General features: G+C 57.9%; 1 protein-coding gene across 1 annotated transcript; it reads right to left on the bottom strand.

The window, feature by feature from the left end:
* Nucleotides 1-2,918: 2,918 nt before the first annotated feature.
* SELPLG (selectin P ligand) lies at nucleotides 2,919-11,931 on the bottom strand. Its single transcript, XM_046638811.1, has 2 exons — nucleotides 11,813-11,931; nucleotides 2,919-4,857 (listed from the first exon to the last, which is right to left on the bottom strand). The coding sequence occupies exon 2, from the start codon at nucleotides 4,850-4,852 to the stop codon at nucleotides 3,650-3,652; it is 1,203 nt and encodes a 400-aa protein (XP_046494767.1). The 5' UTR covers nucleotides 4,853-4,857; nucleotides 11,813-11,931; the 3' UTR covers nucleotides 2,919-3,649.
* Between the last annotated feature and the right edge of the window lie 4,464 nt (nucleotides 11,932-16,395).

Genomic DNA, 16,395 nt, shown 5'->3' with positions numbered 1-16,395 from the left:
GACGTGGCGTCCATCCAGGGACCTAGCCTGGTACCCGGCACAGAGCGGACACCCCATAACCATCGAGTTACGTGGCTTGGCTGAGTGGCGGCTGGGGGTGGGGTAGGAGGGAGAGTTTGGGGAGCCTCTGCCCAGATCCGCTGCTGGGTGAGCCGCCCGCAGGGCTGGCAGCCCCAGCTCCTAAGAGACAAGGGACCCGGAGTAAACTTAGCATGCCACCCCCGGCCCAGCTCCTATTTCCGTCTGCCCTCCTTCCTTCCCTGCCGCCAGCGCTGAAGTCAGCAGAGTCTGGTTTCTTAGCAGAGCAGCCTGCTGGGGCGAGGGATCCAGCTTTCTGATCCTCAGTCTCCCCAGCAGGAAAATGGGGTGATAACCATCCCCACATCGTGGGGTTGTTGTGACGCCTAAAGGAGAACATGAAGATAAAGTGTTTGGCGTGGGGCTGGGTATGCAGTAAGTGCCCAATAAATACCAGCTCCCTGCCCTTAGCCCTGTGTCTTTGTCCTGGGCCCCAGCTCTGCTGTGTGCTGCTCTCTACAAGGACGGAGCTGGGCTGTCCTCCAAGTGCCAATGCCTCCCCCCAGCAACCAGGAGCCACAGAGGGTGACGGAGGGGGACTTCCAGACGCCAGGACAGGCCAGCAGTGGCGAGAGTTTGGGACATGGCATTCCCCTAGAAGCCCGCTGTGATCTCAAGGACGCTGTGACACAGTGGTAGGACCTGGCTTCCAATCCCCATTCTCGTGCATCACCTGGAACAGGCGACTATGCCTCTCTGAGCCTAGTTTCCCTTTCTGTAAAGTGGGGGAAACACTAGTTCCTCCTTCCCAGGCTGTATGAGGGGATTCGTGGGGAGACGGGAGATGTTTGTGCTCGGGATTTATTTGCTGAATCGATGGAGCGGGCGATTCGGACGGTGATGGTCAAGGACAAGGGGCGGTCCGGGGAGGGAGGGCACAGTGGGACGCAGGAGCCGGCCCACATCAGTCTCTAAGAGCCAACTGTCAAATTTTCAGAATTTTGTGACCCAGTTGTTTAATAAGTTAAATGACAGTATACTAAAAACCAAAGTCCTCCCTTCTCAAAACTCATCACTTCCTAATTATTTTCCTACATCCGACTCTTAGCTATGCTCCTGAGAATACTGACATTTATGGTGGCAGCTACTGTCTAAATGGTTGGTTGCTCAGAGTCGGCCGTGGGAGTATTTACAGGGAGGAAATTGGGAAGCAGCACAAATCATGGCGTGGGGACAAGTCCACGCAAGGAGTTAGTTGTTAACCGAACACCAGCATCCCCCTGGGCTTGGCGCTCCTTCCCGGCTAAGCTACCCCTCCTTCGTCCTCCAACATGGCGCACAGGGAGGCTGGCGGCTTCCAGTGGCTCCAAGAGCTGGTGGCGGACGCCCCCTGGTGGCTGCTTCAAGCACCCATCATCACCGAGGCCGACGTCACTCCTGCACTTTGGGGAACTAGATGGACACCAGGCCCGCGCGTGCGTGTGCACACAGTGGCCTCGAGCAAAGGCGCTCCGGGAGCGTGGAGAACACAGGGCACCCGGACACCTCTCCCCGCCCAGAAGGACGGGGTGACAAGACCCTGGCGGGACTGCTCAGATGTCCCCCACGTCCTTCAGCCTCTGGGTCCCCAAGCCCGTCATGTGGAGACCCCCAGCTGATTTTTCTGATCACTCCCAAAGGGGAAGAGAACGGCTGTTTCTCCAAAGCATCAGCCTGCCTTCTCCAGGGTCAGCTGCCCAGCCCACGGGGGGCGCCCCCGCTTCCACCGGCCCCCCACCAAAGGACGTCAAACACACCCTCCCTGTGATCACACTTGTTTTAGAGGGTCGGGGAGGGGCAGACACCCCTCCACTTCTCCCTGACTCTGCCCCCACGGCTCCACTCGGCACCTGCCTTGCTCCCTGGTCTCTCGTCTTCCCCTCAACCCCTCTGTCCTGAGCTGAGGCCCAAACATGCCAGACTCAGCCATCTCTTGGAATGCTCCCTGCAGGTCATGCCCTGGGGTGGAGGGGTCCTTCAGAAGACCCGGAGTTTGAATCCCGGCTCAGCCATGAGGGTGGGCCACTGGCTCCGCCTCTCCACGGTGGCCTTGGCTTTCTGATCTGACCCCAGGGTCAACGTGGGTTTCAGATGTGGCCATGCACACACGTGGTGAACGTTGCTTAAACAGGGCAGCCGACCATCCCGATTTGCTGGGGCTGAGGGGTTCCCACGACAGGGGACATCCGTCCGGGGCTAAGTCAGGAAGTGCCTGGCTAACCGGAACACCTGGCCACCCTGCGCTTCAGTCAGTGGTCAGCAGAGCCTCCTCCGGCCTGCCGCCTGTTTGTCACTAAAGTTTTATTAGGACTCAGCCAAGCCCATTCACGGATGGCATCCTCAGTGGCTGCATTTGAGCTACGGTGACAGAGAGGAGAGGTTGCAACAGCCGCCTCATGGCCCACCAAACCTGAAATAGCTACTCTCTGGCCCTTTAGGAAAAGTTTGCTGGCCCCAAACTTAAAATGACAGCTAGTCAGTGCTCCTGTGAGCGGGTGGGGCAGGCTGAGCGAGGAGCGGGTACGGGGTGTTAACCGGAGACGGCCTGTGTGGAACCAGGAGGTCAGGGCCTCTGGGAGGATGGCACTGATGTTGGGAGGGGGTATTTGTCCGAGATTTGGGAGGAACCAAATTCTGGAGGCCAGAACTAGGTCATGGGGGCCAGCCCCCTTCCACCCCCAGTCTGAAGCCTTCCCCGGCTGCCCATGGATGCACTAAGAGGCACCCAGCATCCGAGAGACAATGCGGAGGTCAACCCAGCAGCCCTGCAGGGGCTTCCCGAGGGGCTGGGGCTGCGGGCAAACAGCAAAGGGCCACTGCCCGCCTGAAGGGCCCCTTGATGCCAAGCACGCAGCCGTCAGTCAACCATCAATATTTATTGGGTGTCTGCTCTGCGTCGGAGGATGGGCCGGGCAGTGGGGTGGCTCTGTGAACCAGACAGAGCCCACCCCGAAACGTGGCTGCAGGGGAAGGCGAGAGGGGGCAGGAGGGGGTTGCTCTGTCAGCAGATGGCCCTCGTGGGTCCACACAGTCCCGAAGAAGGGGGCAGCCCTGGGGTCTCCAGACTCGCCGCAGTCCTCACAGGCTGAGACCGGGGGAGCCGCCCAAGAAAACCCAGGCTGCCCCAAATAGGGGAGCGGCAGGACATGGCCTCCGGGGCCTAGCACTCCTCCTGAATGCCCCCTTCCTGTGGGTGACCACGGCGACCAGAAGAAAATGGGAGTCAGGGCGGGGGACTCCGAGTCCTCCCTGGGTGCACGCGGACGAGGCCCAGAAGCCAGGAGAGGGGAGGACAGCAGCGGGGGTGCTGGAGGGCGCCCCGAACAGACGGGAGGCAGGGAGGTGGAGGGAGTCTCGCCAGCCCCCACTGGATTCAGGACGGGGGGGCAGCTCTGCGTGCCAGGCCTGCTCTGCCTGTTCTCAGTCCCGTGTGCGGCAGTGGGCAGGGGCCCAGTCCTGAGGGTGCCCAACCCCAGGGAGCTCCGAGGAAGCCCAGACCTGTGGAATTGAGCCTGAATGCTGGCTGGTGGCTCGGTGGGCCACGGAGGGAGCGAGGAGGCAGGGTCCTGCTCAGGAGGATGGGTTGGGGGAGCTAAGGGAGGAAGCTGTGCAGGGTGAGGTCGTCCCCGTCATGGTCCTCGCCGGGCCTCGCCTTTCGGCCCCGACCCTTGGGGGTGGGCAGGCCCCCATTGGCCGTGGTGGTGGGCCCCTCGCCCCCCTCGGGCAGCAGGGATGAGATGCAAACCATCTCGGTGGGGGAGTAACTGCGCACGGGGTATGTGTGGTTCTTGCGGGAGAGGCGGACAGCCAGCACCACGGTGCACACAAGGAAGATGGTAGCCAACAGGGCCAGGATAAGGATGGCCAGCAGGCACTGCTTCACCGGGATGTGGTCCCAGGCCACTGTGGGGTTGGGGACCGTAGACGTCAACAGGGAAACAGTCTGGCTTTTTCCTCTGAAGCTGGTGGTGGCCAGAACTATGGACTGGGCCTCCGTGACTGCGGGTTGGGTGGTCAGTGCCTCCGTGGCTGCTGGTCCCGTGGACAAGACCTCCGTGGCTGCAGGTTGGGAGGTCAGTGTCTCCGTGGCTGCTGGTTCTGTGGACAGGACCTCTGTGGCTGCGGGTTGGGTGGTCAGTGCCTCTGTGGCTGCTGGTTCCGTGGACAGGACCTCCGTGGCTGCGGGTTGGGTGGTCAGTGCCTCCGTGGCTGCTGGTTCCGTGGACAGGACCTCTGTGGCTGCGGGTTGGGTGGTCAGTGCCTCCGTGGCTGCTGGTTCCGTGGACAGGACCTCCGTGGCTGCGGGTTGGGTGGTCAGTGTCTCCATGGCTGCTGGTCCTGTGGACAGGGCTTCCAGGGTATCCAGCTCTGTGGACTGAGCCCCGTCTGTGGATAGAGCCTCCAGGAAGGGAGGGTTTGTAGTGACCAGTCCTTCGGTCAGAGGGCCCATTGTGACAGAAATCCCCTGTGTGGCCAGTTCCATGGTCAGGTTCCCAACGGCTGTCCCTCCTGCCCCCAGGCCAGCAGAGTCCTCCGTGGCCACCTCCAGAGTGGCTGGCTCAGGAGTTCCAGGCCCTGTAGAATCTCTCTGCCCTGGTGTCCCCATCACAGCCAGAAGCCTGGGGCTCAGGGAGAAAGTCTTGGTGCTGCTTTCAGGCGTTTCTAGCAGGTCCGTGCCTTCTCTGTCGACGTCGTCTCTGTGTAAGTACTTGGACACCCCTGTCTGGCCCCGGACAAGCTGGAGGCGGCTGCCAGGGCCCAGCAGGCTCAGCAGCAGGAGGAGCGGCAGAGGCATGGTGCCTGGAGGGAGACAGGAACAGAGGGACGTCAAGACAGCTTCAGCCCTGGGCTGCCAGGCGCCCCCGCCTACGATCCCAGTCGGCCACGGCTGGGAGGACGTCTGGTCTGGGGCAGGCCCCTGGCCATGGGCCTCCTCGTGACCCAGCACATGCCTGCTAGACTCTCAGCAAACAGCAGCTCTTAATATTTATCAACATTGATAAATCCATCTGGGGCCCTCAGCTCCCTCTATATGCTGCACAGAAATTTACTTGTCTATCCTTTTCGATTAAAGCTTTTTATTGTGGACAAGACAATCCACTGGGATGTAGAAAGAAAATATTGGAGTTTCTAGTTATATTAACTTTTATGTCACCCCCTTCATAATTCCTATTTTTGTATATATAATTTCTCAGGGGTACGGTAGTACTGGGATGCAGTTCATTAAGAGATCCATGTACATCTATTGGCCACTGATGGGGTCCACTGGTGGGAGAGTTTGCAGACAACAGGGCCAAAGGATAAAGCTGCTTCTTTAGACCTTTGAGGTCTCTCAGAGTCTGGTCCTGACCGCCCCCCTCCACCGCCAACATCCCTCTGTTCTGCTCTCCCCAATCTTGGCTCCCACCCCACACAGCCCTGGCCCGTCCCTCAGATTCTCAGTTTTTCTCATACTTTCTCAAGGTCGCAGCTCGATCCAGCTCCCCTGGCCGTGTCCTCGCTCACCCGGCAGGGATGACAGCACTTACCTCCTTGGCCATTGTGAGGATGAAAATGAGGCGATGCCTCTGTGCCCATCACAAGCTCCAGCAAAGGGCAGCTCCTTTAGTTGTTTCAGTAAACCTACCCCGTAAGTCCTCAAGGGCCTGGAGCCATCAACTGCATGATTGGGGCCAGGAGAAAACTCAGATCTTTTCGGAACAACCCAGCCCTCCACGAGCAGACGGTCATCTCATTTGCCCGTGGGTAGAGCCGCTGTCCTTCCTGGTGTTACACTTAGCCTCCCGAGCAGGTAGCCAGAAAGGGCCACTTGCATTTTCTCGTTTTCTCTATCTTCCCTTACGCTCCCCGTGGCACTGGCTGGTGTTTGTGGGGTTCCAAATCTTACCCTTGGGAATCCTGTGGGAGTGACAGCTGTGTTCTGGGGCAGGATTCGAGTATTCCTGGGCTCCCTGGACATAACACCCTTTGGAAGGATGCAACCCCAAGCACAGTGTCCGGGAGACAGGGAGCCTGGATAATTTCCAACGTGTCCCTGTACTTCCCATGCTTCAGAGCAGAGAGCAATTGTTCATCGCCCCCTGGAGGGACTCTAACTTACTCACAGTCCCCTCAGCTTCCAGGCTCCATCCGACCTCCTTCACATGTTAGTTAGAATTATGTTGGTTTCTAAAATGCCAGTCTAACCATATCTTAAAATAATTTCTTAAACCAAACTTTACGATATTTGTACTAGGCACATCTGGCCCTCACAAGTATCTTTTCACTGAGGAGGGATGAGGCTCAGAGAGGTGAAGCAACCTGCCCAAAGACACACAGCTGGCGAGTGGCAGAGATCAGATTCGAGCCCAGGGAGGATTCAGAAAGGCTTTGCGGAGAGATATGACCTGGCTGAGGGGGCAGGAGGGGCAAAGGCCTGGAAGAGAGATGAGCTTGCTGTGTTTGTGGCTGGGGGCAGGACCCAGTTGGGAGAAGGAGGGCTGAGTAAGAATAAGGAGGACCTTGAAGGTCACATCCCCCAGACAGGTCAGCCCCATGTGCACCGGGTGTCGTGCAGGGCACAGGATGGAGAGCACAGACTATGGGGTCAAGCAAAGGATGTTCGAGTCCCAGGTCTGTCCCTCACAGACTGTGTGACTTTGACACAGATCTTGCCCTTCTGAGCCTCAATTCTCTCATCTGTAAAGAGGGGATAAACAGAGCCGCTCTCATAGGGCTGTTGAGAGAATGCAGTGAAGTGATGATTCCATAGTTCCAGGCCCACCGTAGGTACTTAATAAATGCGTCTCTCTCCCTCACACACCCACACACACACATGCGCACACACACATTCTTTGCCTCCCAACCGGCCTTCAGGAGGCAGTTTCTTTGCACATGGGGTGATGTTCTCAGTTGGAGGGAGAGTATATGGCCCGACCTCGGCCCCACTTTCCCAGGAGCAGGGGACTTCAGGAAGATGTCACCAGCTGAGACACATTTCATCATTATAAAAAGACTGGTACCCACCACTGCCACCCGGGCAGCTCTCGGTTCCTCCGCCACTTCCTGGAAGCACAGAGGGAGGGGCCAAAACGCCAGGCCCTACCCATCAGTTCCTGGGTCGGGGGAGGCATCTTGGCAGGTCAGGGCCCGACTTTCTGCGGCCTGGGCGCTGGGGGTTACCTTGGAGGATGGGCTCCCGCCGTCACTGCCCTCGCCCCCACACCCATCCCCGCAGTCCCCTGCATGCACAGGCAGCCGGGGTGGAGGAGAGACTGTTAGCAGCTGTGTAACCTAAGCAGGTTGCTTCACCCTCTCTGAGCCTCAGTTTCCTCCTCTGTAAAATGGGCCATACGGCTTCAAAGAATGGTCGTGAGAATCTAATGAGATGCTGCAGGAAAGGTCTCCGATGCTGGCCTCCAGCAGGGGGTGTTTTATTTGGGGACACTCTTTGGGGCTGTGGACAGAGGTGCAGAGGAAAGGGAGACCTCGGAGTCAGGGAAGGCACAGACCTGGTGACCTCCTTACCTCCCCCACGGGCAGTTAAGGAAGCCACGGGGTCCTGTGTGAAAGCAGAGCGCTCCCCATCTCTCCCCTCCTGGGCCTGTCTAGGGCGGCCAGCTGGTCCTGGATATCCCCGTGTTAGCCCTGAAAATCCTTTGTCCCCCTGTCCCCTGGGGCCCGCCACCCCATGGGCTTCGCAGGGAAGGGACCACGGGCACAGCAGCCTCGAGCCAGGCCGCAGCTGTGCAGGCATCAGCCCAGCTGCCAGAAGAAAACCCGGCTCCCAGAGGTTCTGTGGCTCCGAGGGGCCATGTGGATAGCAAGAGAGGAGCCGGGCAGGGTGTGAGCACCGCGCACGGCAGGACAGTAACTTGAATATTTGCTAAAGTAAATGTATTGCAATATAACGAAAATGAGCTATTATAAAGCCCCCGCTGTGGATGGATTATTTCGTGATCTCCTCATCCAGGGAACTCATTCGTCTTCACCCCAGCACTGGCTGTCAGGATTCCCGTCACACAGACGAGGACAGCCAGGCTCAGGGCCGGGACTTGCTTCCTCCAGGCCCCACCTGCAGAGCGAGCCTTGGCAGGCGCGTGGTTTTTCTTTTTTGGTAACGAAAGTCCCCGACTGCAGCTCTGATTGCCGAGGCCTCTGCTTCCAGAGGGCTGTGTCAAATAGCCACACGGCCAGCGGGAGGCCAGACACAGTGCCCCGCCGCCTCCGCCTGAGGCCGGTTCCGCAGATCTTGGTTAATTTCAGTAACTGACCACTTAGGGCCACTTTTTTTCCCCCCTCTTTCCGAGCTTTAAATGCTCCATCTTATGTTTTAAATTCACCAATAAAGCATGAGCCCAGGGACCTCTAGGCCCCCACCTCGACCCCAATAAAAGCAGATGCCCAGGCCCCTGTGTTCTCTCTCCCTACAACCTCGAGTGTGGCCCCCGGTGTGCTGTGTCACTTCCAGGACCTGTGAGTAATAAACCTTTATGGTTTCAAAGTTTCCTGATGGCTATTGCTGAGGGCATCTTCCAATCATAGTAAGAACCACAGGGCCGGTCCAGCCACAAGTCTGGTTATCGACAGGTTGAGGCCAGCACAAAACTCCACCTTTGGCCTCTTCCCTCCTCCCAGGGCAGGAAAAGAGTGGCTCACCACAGAAGCGGGCGGGCAGGGCCCTGCGAGCACAGCGCTGCCACATCCTATCGTCGTGCTGCTCACCTCGCAGAGTGCAGATACTGCCCCTTTCCTGTCTGTCACCCTAAAACCAGGTTGTTTCTGCCTGAGCCCCACCCAGGTGGTGTTGGGGCCACACCCCAGCTCCAGAGACCACACCTGCTCAGGAAAGACGCCCATGGGACTCCGGGAAGCTTGAGACCCGCCATCCCACATCTGTAATCCTGGGAGCCTCAGCGTTCCCGAGCTTGGACCCTCAGGATCCAAAAGACTGAGAGTCTCAGGCTGGGCGTGGAGCAGCCGTCAAGAGAAGGGAAGGCTCCAGATCAACAAGTAGGTCAAACCGAGGCCCAGGAGTGCCCCTGAGCCCAGTGTAGGTCCAAGTCCTGGCAGACAGGACAGGCCCCCGCCTGACTCAGGATCAAATTCAATATCAAACCAGATCCAGTCCCAGCTCTGCTGCTTCCAAGCTGTGTGCCCTTGGGCAACTGAACTCACCTCTCTGAGCCACGGCTTCTTGTCTGGAACACAAGGACAGGGGCAGCGCCTGCACCTGGTGGGGCTGCTGTGGGTTGAAGTGAGCTGGCTCATAGTAAGCGCTCACTAAAGGACAGCCAGTGGCATTCTTATTCTGCATTCAGGGCTGTGTTTCTGAAAAGTCCCCAACCCCGGAACAGCTCTGACACATCCCTGACCCTGTCAGTCGGAGAGGGCCAGGCCAGGGGGCCCAGAAGCCTGTCTCCACGGCAAGCCCTGGGCGCCCTGCACAGCCTCAACCTCCTCTGGTTTGCGTATCGCACGCGTTGAGTGTAGACGACGTGCCAGGCGCTGTTCTAAGAGCTGTACACGATTGGCGCACCCAGGCCCCACAACCTTCTTGTATTAACCCCATGTGAAAGATGAGGAAACTGAGGCCCACAGCCTGTAAGAGCGGGAGCAGGAACTTGAACCTGGGTGGTCTTGCTCCACAGCCCACCTCGTAGTCATAGTCCTATATAGCCCACAAACAAGGTCCATTCTCAGGAGCCAGAGCAAATGTTGCCTCCTCCAAGAAGCAGCCCTGGATTGCCCAGACAGGATTAGTCACTCCCATTGTCTAAACCCTTTTAAATGTTTGCTTACTTTCTAAAGATCTACTCCCATTGGCCCATAAGCTCCAAGAGGACAGGAACCACTCCAGTCTTGCTGCTCAAGCTACATGGCCAGGGCTTAGCAGGCGGGCAGGCACTCAACTGACATGCCTGCTCGCGACACCTGCCCACTGGAGCACGGGCACTGTGGCTGCCCCGCTGCCCCCACCAGACCGCAAGCTTTTGGAGGGCGGCGTCTCCACCAGATCCCCAGCATCCAGCGGCCTGGGCCCCCAGGGGCTCATTAAAGAGCAGTCGCAGGAGGGGACGGTGTCTGAGATGGGCAACCAGCACACATCCTATCTGTCACCCTGCACCTCCCGACCTGCTGTCATCATCCGCCCTCGCCCCACGGAGGAGCTGTTTCGGACAGGCTGTTTGCCTCATTTTCACCTGCTGCCACGAAATTTTGATACTGCAGACACCTGTTTCATGTTCCGTGGTCCTTTGTAGGGACACACGTCATAGGGGCATCTAAGACTTTTTTGACTCCCTCCCCCCCCCAAAAAAGCCCAACTTTCACCTGCTGGGTCCCGAATTTGCTGACTGGGGACAGAGGAGGTGAGGGACTTTGCACACAAATTCAATGAGACCTACAACTGATTTTAGTTTGATGTTTATCTGAGGACACCTGTGTAGACAGACAGATGGACAAGCAGACAGACAGACATCCTCCTTTCCCCCTCCAGCCATCCTCTCTCCTCCTGGCCCGAGAGTCTCTCACTGCCACCTTCCTGCCCACGCTCGACTGAGGGGACCGAGAGACCCAAGGTGACCTGGGCTCCACGAGTGTCCTGCAGCCAGATGGGGCCGCAGCACGTCCGAGCTCAGCCACCTCCCAGCCCTGCCGCCGAGGGCAGCTGCTTCTCCCCTCTGAACCTCGGTTTCCTCATCTGTGAAATCGGGGCGCTGTTCACCGGCAGGGTGCCTACACGATCCCCCGCCCCTCTGGAAGGCCCCGCTCAGGCCCGGCTGAGGTTCCAAGGCAGCACCCGGGACACGCCCAGGAGGCCTGGCAGCCCAGCCCCTTCCTCTGTCCGGGTTTCACTCTTGCCTGGCTCCTAGCCAAGCCTGGTGAGGGAGGCATCTCCCATTCAGGGTGCGGCCAGCCCGGGCCACCCTCAGAGGAAGCTGCTCTGGGGCCCAGGGCGCCACCTCCGGAGCCCCTGCCCACTGAGAGGCCTGGCCCCCGGGGCTCAAAGTCACAGATAGGAGAGGGAAGAAAGCAAGAGGGCCCAGGACGGAGGAAAAGAGAATGCCAGGCGACAGAGCCCTGATCCTTGTCTATGGGGGGGTGTGTGTGTGTCTGTGTAGGGGGACACTGCTTTAGCCACCAGGCCCCCACCATTCTCCGTTATACCTCAAAGCACCCCAAATACAATAAGAGTATTCCATTATTTTGTCTTTTCCTAGCAGTAGTATCTTAATTCTAATATTTTAATAAGTGTCATTTTCTCAATCTCATAAAAAAAGCATGAAGAATTCAGCTGTGGAAATGATGTTTTTATGGACCTATAGCCTATGTGGCTTCGAGACAAACCCTGCACGCTCCCCTCCTTTCTGGGCTTGCCCAGACCTAATCCCAGCTCTGCTCCTGAGCCCTTCACCTCCCGGGGCCTCAGTTTCCCACCCATGAAAGGAGGGGTAGGATGATTTTTGGGGAAGCAGTCCTGACGCCTCTAATTTTTCAAGTCTGGGGTGCCCCCCAGCCAGCAGCTGCTAGCAAACCTGCAGGGAGGGTGGGGTGGAAGTTGAAGGGAGCAGGATCTGGAAGAGACAGCAGAACCAGGCCGCTGGTGCAGGCAGACCGTGGCCCCGAGCCCCAGGGGCTTTGGTCTGCCCGCCCCAGGGCCGCAGCTCAGGGAGGCCCGGAGCCCTGCCTGGGACCTGCCCTCGGCTATCAGGCAGGCCCGCTTACCCCTTGGATTCCCCAGCCACTCCGTGCGGTTTTGCAAGCCAGCACTTACCGCGCTCAGCAGAGCATGGAACAGCTGCCTCGTGGGCCCAGGAGAAGTGGCTCCTCTACTCTAGCAACGAGGACTCAGCCCACGCTGCCAGGCGCTGCTGTGGCACCCCTGCCGCGGTCCCAGACCCCACCAACCCCCAACGGCTGTGTACAAAAGGAGGAAGCGAGAATGTGGTTACTCATGGCCACGTGACAGCCACACCCCCTCTTGCCTGTGACAGCTCTGGTGACAATGTTGATCGACATTGGGTGGGTAGTGGGAGACAGGGACCTGCTGGTCCTGACGTTACTCTTGGATTCCGTTAATGGTGAAACCACCATGGACCATGTGGAAACTTCCCAGGGAGGTGTGGTTGAGGGGGCACAAGCTGGGAAAGGCCACAGTATTACTCCACGGGTGATGGAGAGTGGGGGTGAGTGGGGCCCTCACCCTGGAAGGACGTGACCAGATGCAAAGAAAGGGACCAGGACGATTCTCCATGCTTGACCAAGAAAGGAGCGGGAGGAGGAAACAGAACACAGACCTTCCTGAGCTTTGCGAATATGACGCAGCAATGCAGGAATTCTTCTCAGGTCCAACCATGCTCTCTAGGTGCACAGGTGGCCCTTTCAGCGGCCACCAAGAACCTCTCTGGGGAGCTCATGGCGAATTCCCTGAGGGCGAGACCTGCCTTTTATTTCCCTAGCCTCCTTTGTTCGCTCAGCCAGCTCTGGCCCTCCAGCCTTCCTAGAGCTCCTCGTCTGGGGGGAAGTCAGCAAGTACAGAAGTAAGCAGACACAGTGAGGTCATGTCACCCTGGGTGAGCCAGGGAGGGGCCCTGACCCCCCTGGGGTGGGGAGGGGCTTCCAGCAGACTCTTCCAAGGAGAAATGGCACTTGAGATGACAAGTAGGGGTGGGCTGGGGGGGCTGCCCAAGAGGAACGCAAAGGCACCCCCAGCAGAGCGCATGGCACGGGGAAATGGAGGCAGGTCTAAGAAGGCACAGAGCTCCCAGGGGAACGAAGGAAGGGGAGGCCTCCAGGTCTGGCCGGTGGCTTTGCACAAGGTGGGGCTCAGGACGGACGCACAGAGAGGTTCATACCCTGCCTTGCCCACGGGTTGTTTTAAAATGAAAACCAGAGAGCCAGCAGGTGTTCACCATGACAAAACATGGATCATCTTAGGAAGCTACGGCCGGAAGGGGCCAAAAACTCATCCAGTCGGTACAGACAGGGAAACTGAGGCCCCACAACGGGGAAGGAGACTGTTGGAGCTCCCCACTCTTCTCTGGGAGGTGTGGGAAGAGCCAGCCTTCCGGGGCAGGCCCTGAGCAACACTGAACACACTCAAGTCGGGGCTGGAGGCCACTCCCCATTTACAGGCATTCCAGATACATCTGGTTAGCCTGAGTGCACAAGCACATGGGAGGCAGGACAGTCCCTCTGCTGGGACTGGTCCGGGTCCCCACCCCCGACCCCGAAACCCAGATCCCCTGAACCAGAGCCCAACACCAGACCCATGGATCTGAAGCCGACAGCAGGGTCCCCAAGACACAGAGGACGAGGGGAGAGCACTGACCAGGAGTCAAGTGCCTGTGTGACCCTGGGGTGCCTTCCCCTTTCTGGGCCTCAGTTCTCTATCTGTAAAATGGGAAGTCTCCAAAGATGTGAAGTTCTCCAAGAATGGGGGGAGACGCCGATGGCCAAGTCAGAGGGATGCGAGAGCAGCTCGGAGGGGAACTTCCAGCGGGCCAGCCACCCATCTGTTCAAGTGGACAGGGAAGCAGCCCCAACTTCACAGTGGGAAGGACCCAGTGAGAGTTGGGCTCTGTGCTGGCAAGGGACTCTCTGTGCCTCAGTTTACACGGAGGGGGACCACCCATCCCGGTTTGCCCAGGACTGAGGGGGCTTCAGGGATGTGGGGCTTTCAGTGCTAAAACTGGGGAAGTCTCAGACAAACCAGGACCGGTTGGTCACCCTCGAGCGGAGCCAATCCCTCCCAGGCCACGGGGCCTGGGGAGCTGGTCGTTTGTTAGATTCCAAATGGGGTGTCAGAGGCCGGTAGCCCCACCTGCGGCATTAGGTGAGGGGACTGACTGGGGGGCCTGGAGTGAGTGGATGCAGAGCCCCACGTCCCCCAGACACATCTTCTCCTTCCTGTCCCCAGGGCAGCCACAGCCACTTCTCGGGAGGCTCGGGCACAGCTGGGGACAAGGTAACCGCCACGGCCCTGCTCCTGGGCCTTTAGGCCCTGTGAGCTTTGAACCCATGCAGGGGCAGCGCCCTGGAGGGGCCAACTCGCAAGACCAGGGACCCCATAACCAGCCTCTTACGAGCTGTGTGACCTTGGGCAAGTCGTTTCTCTTGAGCCTCAGTGTCCCCATCTGCAAAGACTCGTCATGCAAACACTTAACATCTCCTGGGCCTCTGCTGCGTGCCAGATGCTGTGCCGGATGCTTGGCATTTATTAACTCATATGATGCTCAGAGCAGTCTTTGGAGAGGAGGAAACTGAGGCTCACAGGGAGACCGTGCCTTGCTCAGGGTCACACAGAGTAAGTGGCCGAGCCGGGACACAGAGCCAGGCAGCCAGAAAAAAGCCCTTGTTCTGAACCGCTAGGCTGTGACCGTGCCGGCTGAGCACCTGGGCGCAGGTGGGTCTGCTCTGCACGCCCCCAGGCGCCCTGCGGAAGGGAGGGCAGAAATTCGCCACACGTAAGCCACGTCAAGGTAGGACTTGTGCGGCGGGATGTGCCCAGGAGAGGAGCGACTATCGCTAAGAGGATGCTGGTGCATGTCGTCTGTGTGAAGACCATAAAACCACAGCTCGTGGCACCTGATGCCTGAGAGACTCGAGCATTCAAAATGAGGTTTCCACTTCTATGAATGGGGCCCAGAAAGATACTCACTCCCAAGTGCCGTCAAAGATCGAAGCAACAGTGTGTAACACGAGAGAAACACCGGGAAGAACACACAGGTCCCACAGTCCGTGTCCCCGGATGGAACTGACCCAGGCACTGCAGTCATACATGTCGGATGCTTATAAAGCACTCACATCCTGCTGGGGGGAAAGCAGGCCGTCACGGTGCACAAAGAGCATCGTTTCAGCTGCATGTGGGTGCTTAGAGGACACTGAAGGAAACGCCCCCAGCACTCATCTCTGGAGGCCACAATCATGGCTGGCCCTTTCTTTGTGAATGTATTTTCCTTTTCTAGGTTTTTAAATAGAAAAGTGTATATAATGGTGTGTGCGTCAACTTTAGCATCAGGAAACAGGTTGGAAACGGTGCAAAGACCTTCCAGACACCCTAGAACGCAGGATGGCCAGCCACCTGCAGCTTTTGTCTGTCTCCGTCCTTCTGTAGTCTCTTGGGGACAGCTCCTGCCACACCCAACCCTGAGTTTCCCAGGCTGCCAAACTTGGTTTCCCAACGCCGCTTGGCCACAGCGATGTAGCCAGTCATGTCACTTCTCCAGACGCTCCTCAGCCTGACTATGGAAGATCTCCACGGAAGGTCCTCTGGAGGGGTTTAGGAACCCACTCAGACATCACAGACTAAGCCGGAGAGCATCTCATTCCCTAGGAGAGGATCAGGTAGCTTTTTCTGTAAAGGGCCAGAGGGAATCTTTTCAGCTTTGTGGATCTGTCACAACTATTCACCTCTGTCACCGTGACATGGAAACAGCCATGGTCCTTATGTTAATGAACGGGTGTGGCTGTGTGCCAATAAAACTTCACTTAAAAAACAGGCAGAGGGCCGGATTTGCCCACAGGCTGCAGTTTGCTGACCCCTGACCTAGAAAAATGGGAGTCACTGGCCATGAGGACAACCAGATTGCAGGAGGAAGTTACCCACCAGGTCCCCACTGGTGGGCGGAATAAACGCTGTGCTCCTCAAGACTATGCTGCTGGCTTTCTCAGTGCAGGGTGTTATTTGAGCCAGGCAAGTGCCAGGCACTGGGATGAGCCACAAACATGACACACACTGTCCTTGCCCTCTTGGGAACTACAGATTAGTGGTCAGGTCAAAAGCCACCAGCCAGGGCCACTGAACGTGGTCGGGCGGAAAACACAGGTCAGTGAATCAGGAGAATTAGGTCCCTGCTTTGAGCTTGCTGTGTGGCTTTAGGGAATTCACTTGAGCTCTCTGAGGTTGCCTCATCTGGAAAATGAAGATTTGAATGTTTAGTGCAAAACAATGCAAGGACTCAGGAAAGGTCCGAGAGTAGGTAGGGCTGCAGATGTGGGCAGAAGCCAACTGCCTCCCCTCTGACTCCTGGAGTCCATCTATCCGAAAACTTAAGAGCAAAACTCGCTAATAGGTCTCAGAGTGCCAGCCCTCAATGAATAAGAGCCGACGCCCCTTGCCTGCTCCAAGAGCAGGAACTCTCTCCCTGTGTAGGATTCCATGGCTCCCCATTGCTTTTAGAATAAAGATTCAACTCCCCAACCTGGCCGGCAATGCCTTGACCAGCCTCTTCTCTTCCAGCCTCATCTCACTCCCAGGCCCCCACGTTCTCCGCTCTGGCTCCTCCTCTGGGCTCCTCGTGTTTTCTCCTGACACACGACCTTCACATGTGTGGTTGCGTGGGGATCTCCTCTTCA

This window comes from Equus quagga, chromosome 15, assembly GCF_021613505.1.
Source record: "Equus quagga isolate Etosha38 chromosome 15, UCLA_HA_Equagga_1.0, whole genome shotgun sequence".
Lineage (NCBI taxonomy): Eukaryota > Metazoa > Chordata > Mammalia > Perissodactyla > Equidae > Equus > Equus quagga.
This window is presented reverse-complemented; position numbering and strand designations above follow the sequence as displayed.

Excerpts from the sequence above, each read along its gene's own strand:
- SELPLG (XM_046638811.1), bottom strand. The coding sequence starts at position 4,852 with ATGCCTCTGCCGCTCCTCCTGCTGCTGAGCCTGCTGGGCCCTGGCAGC.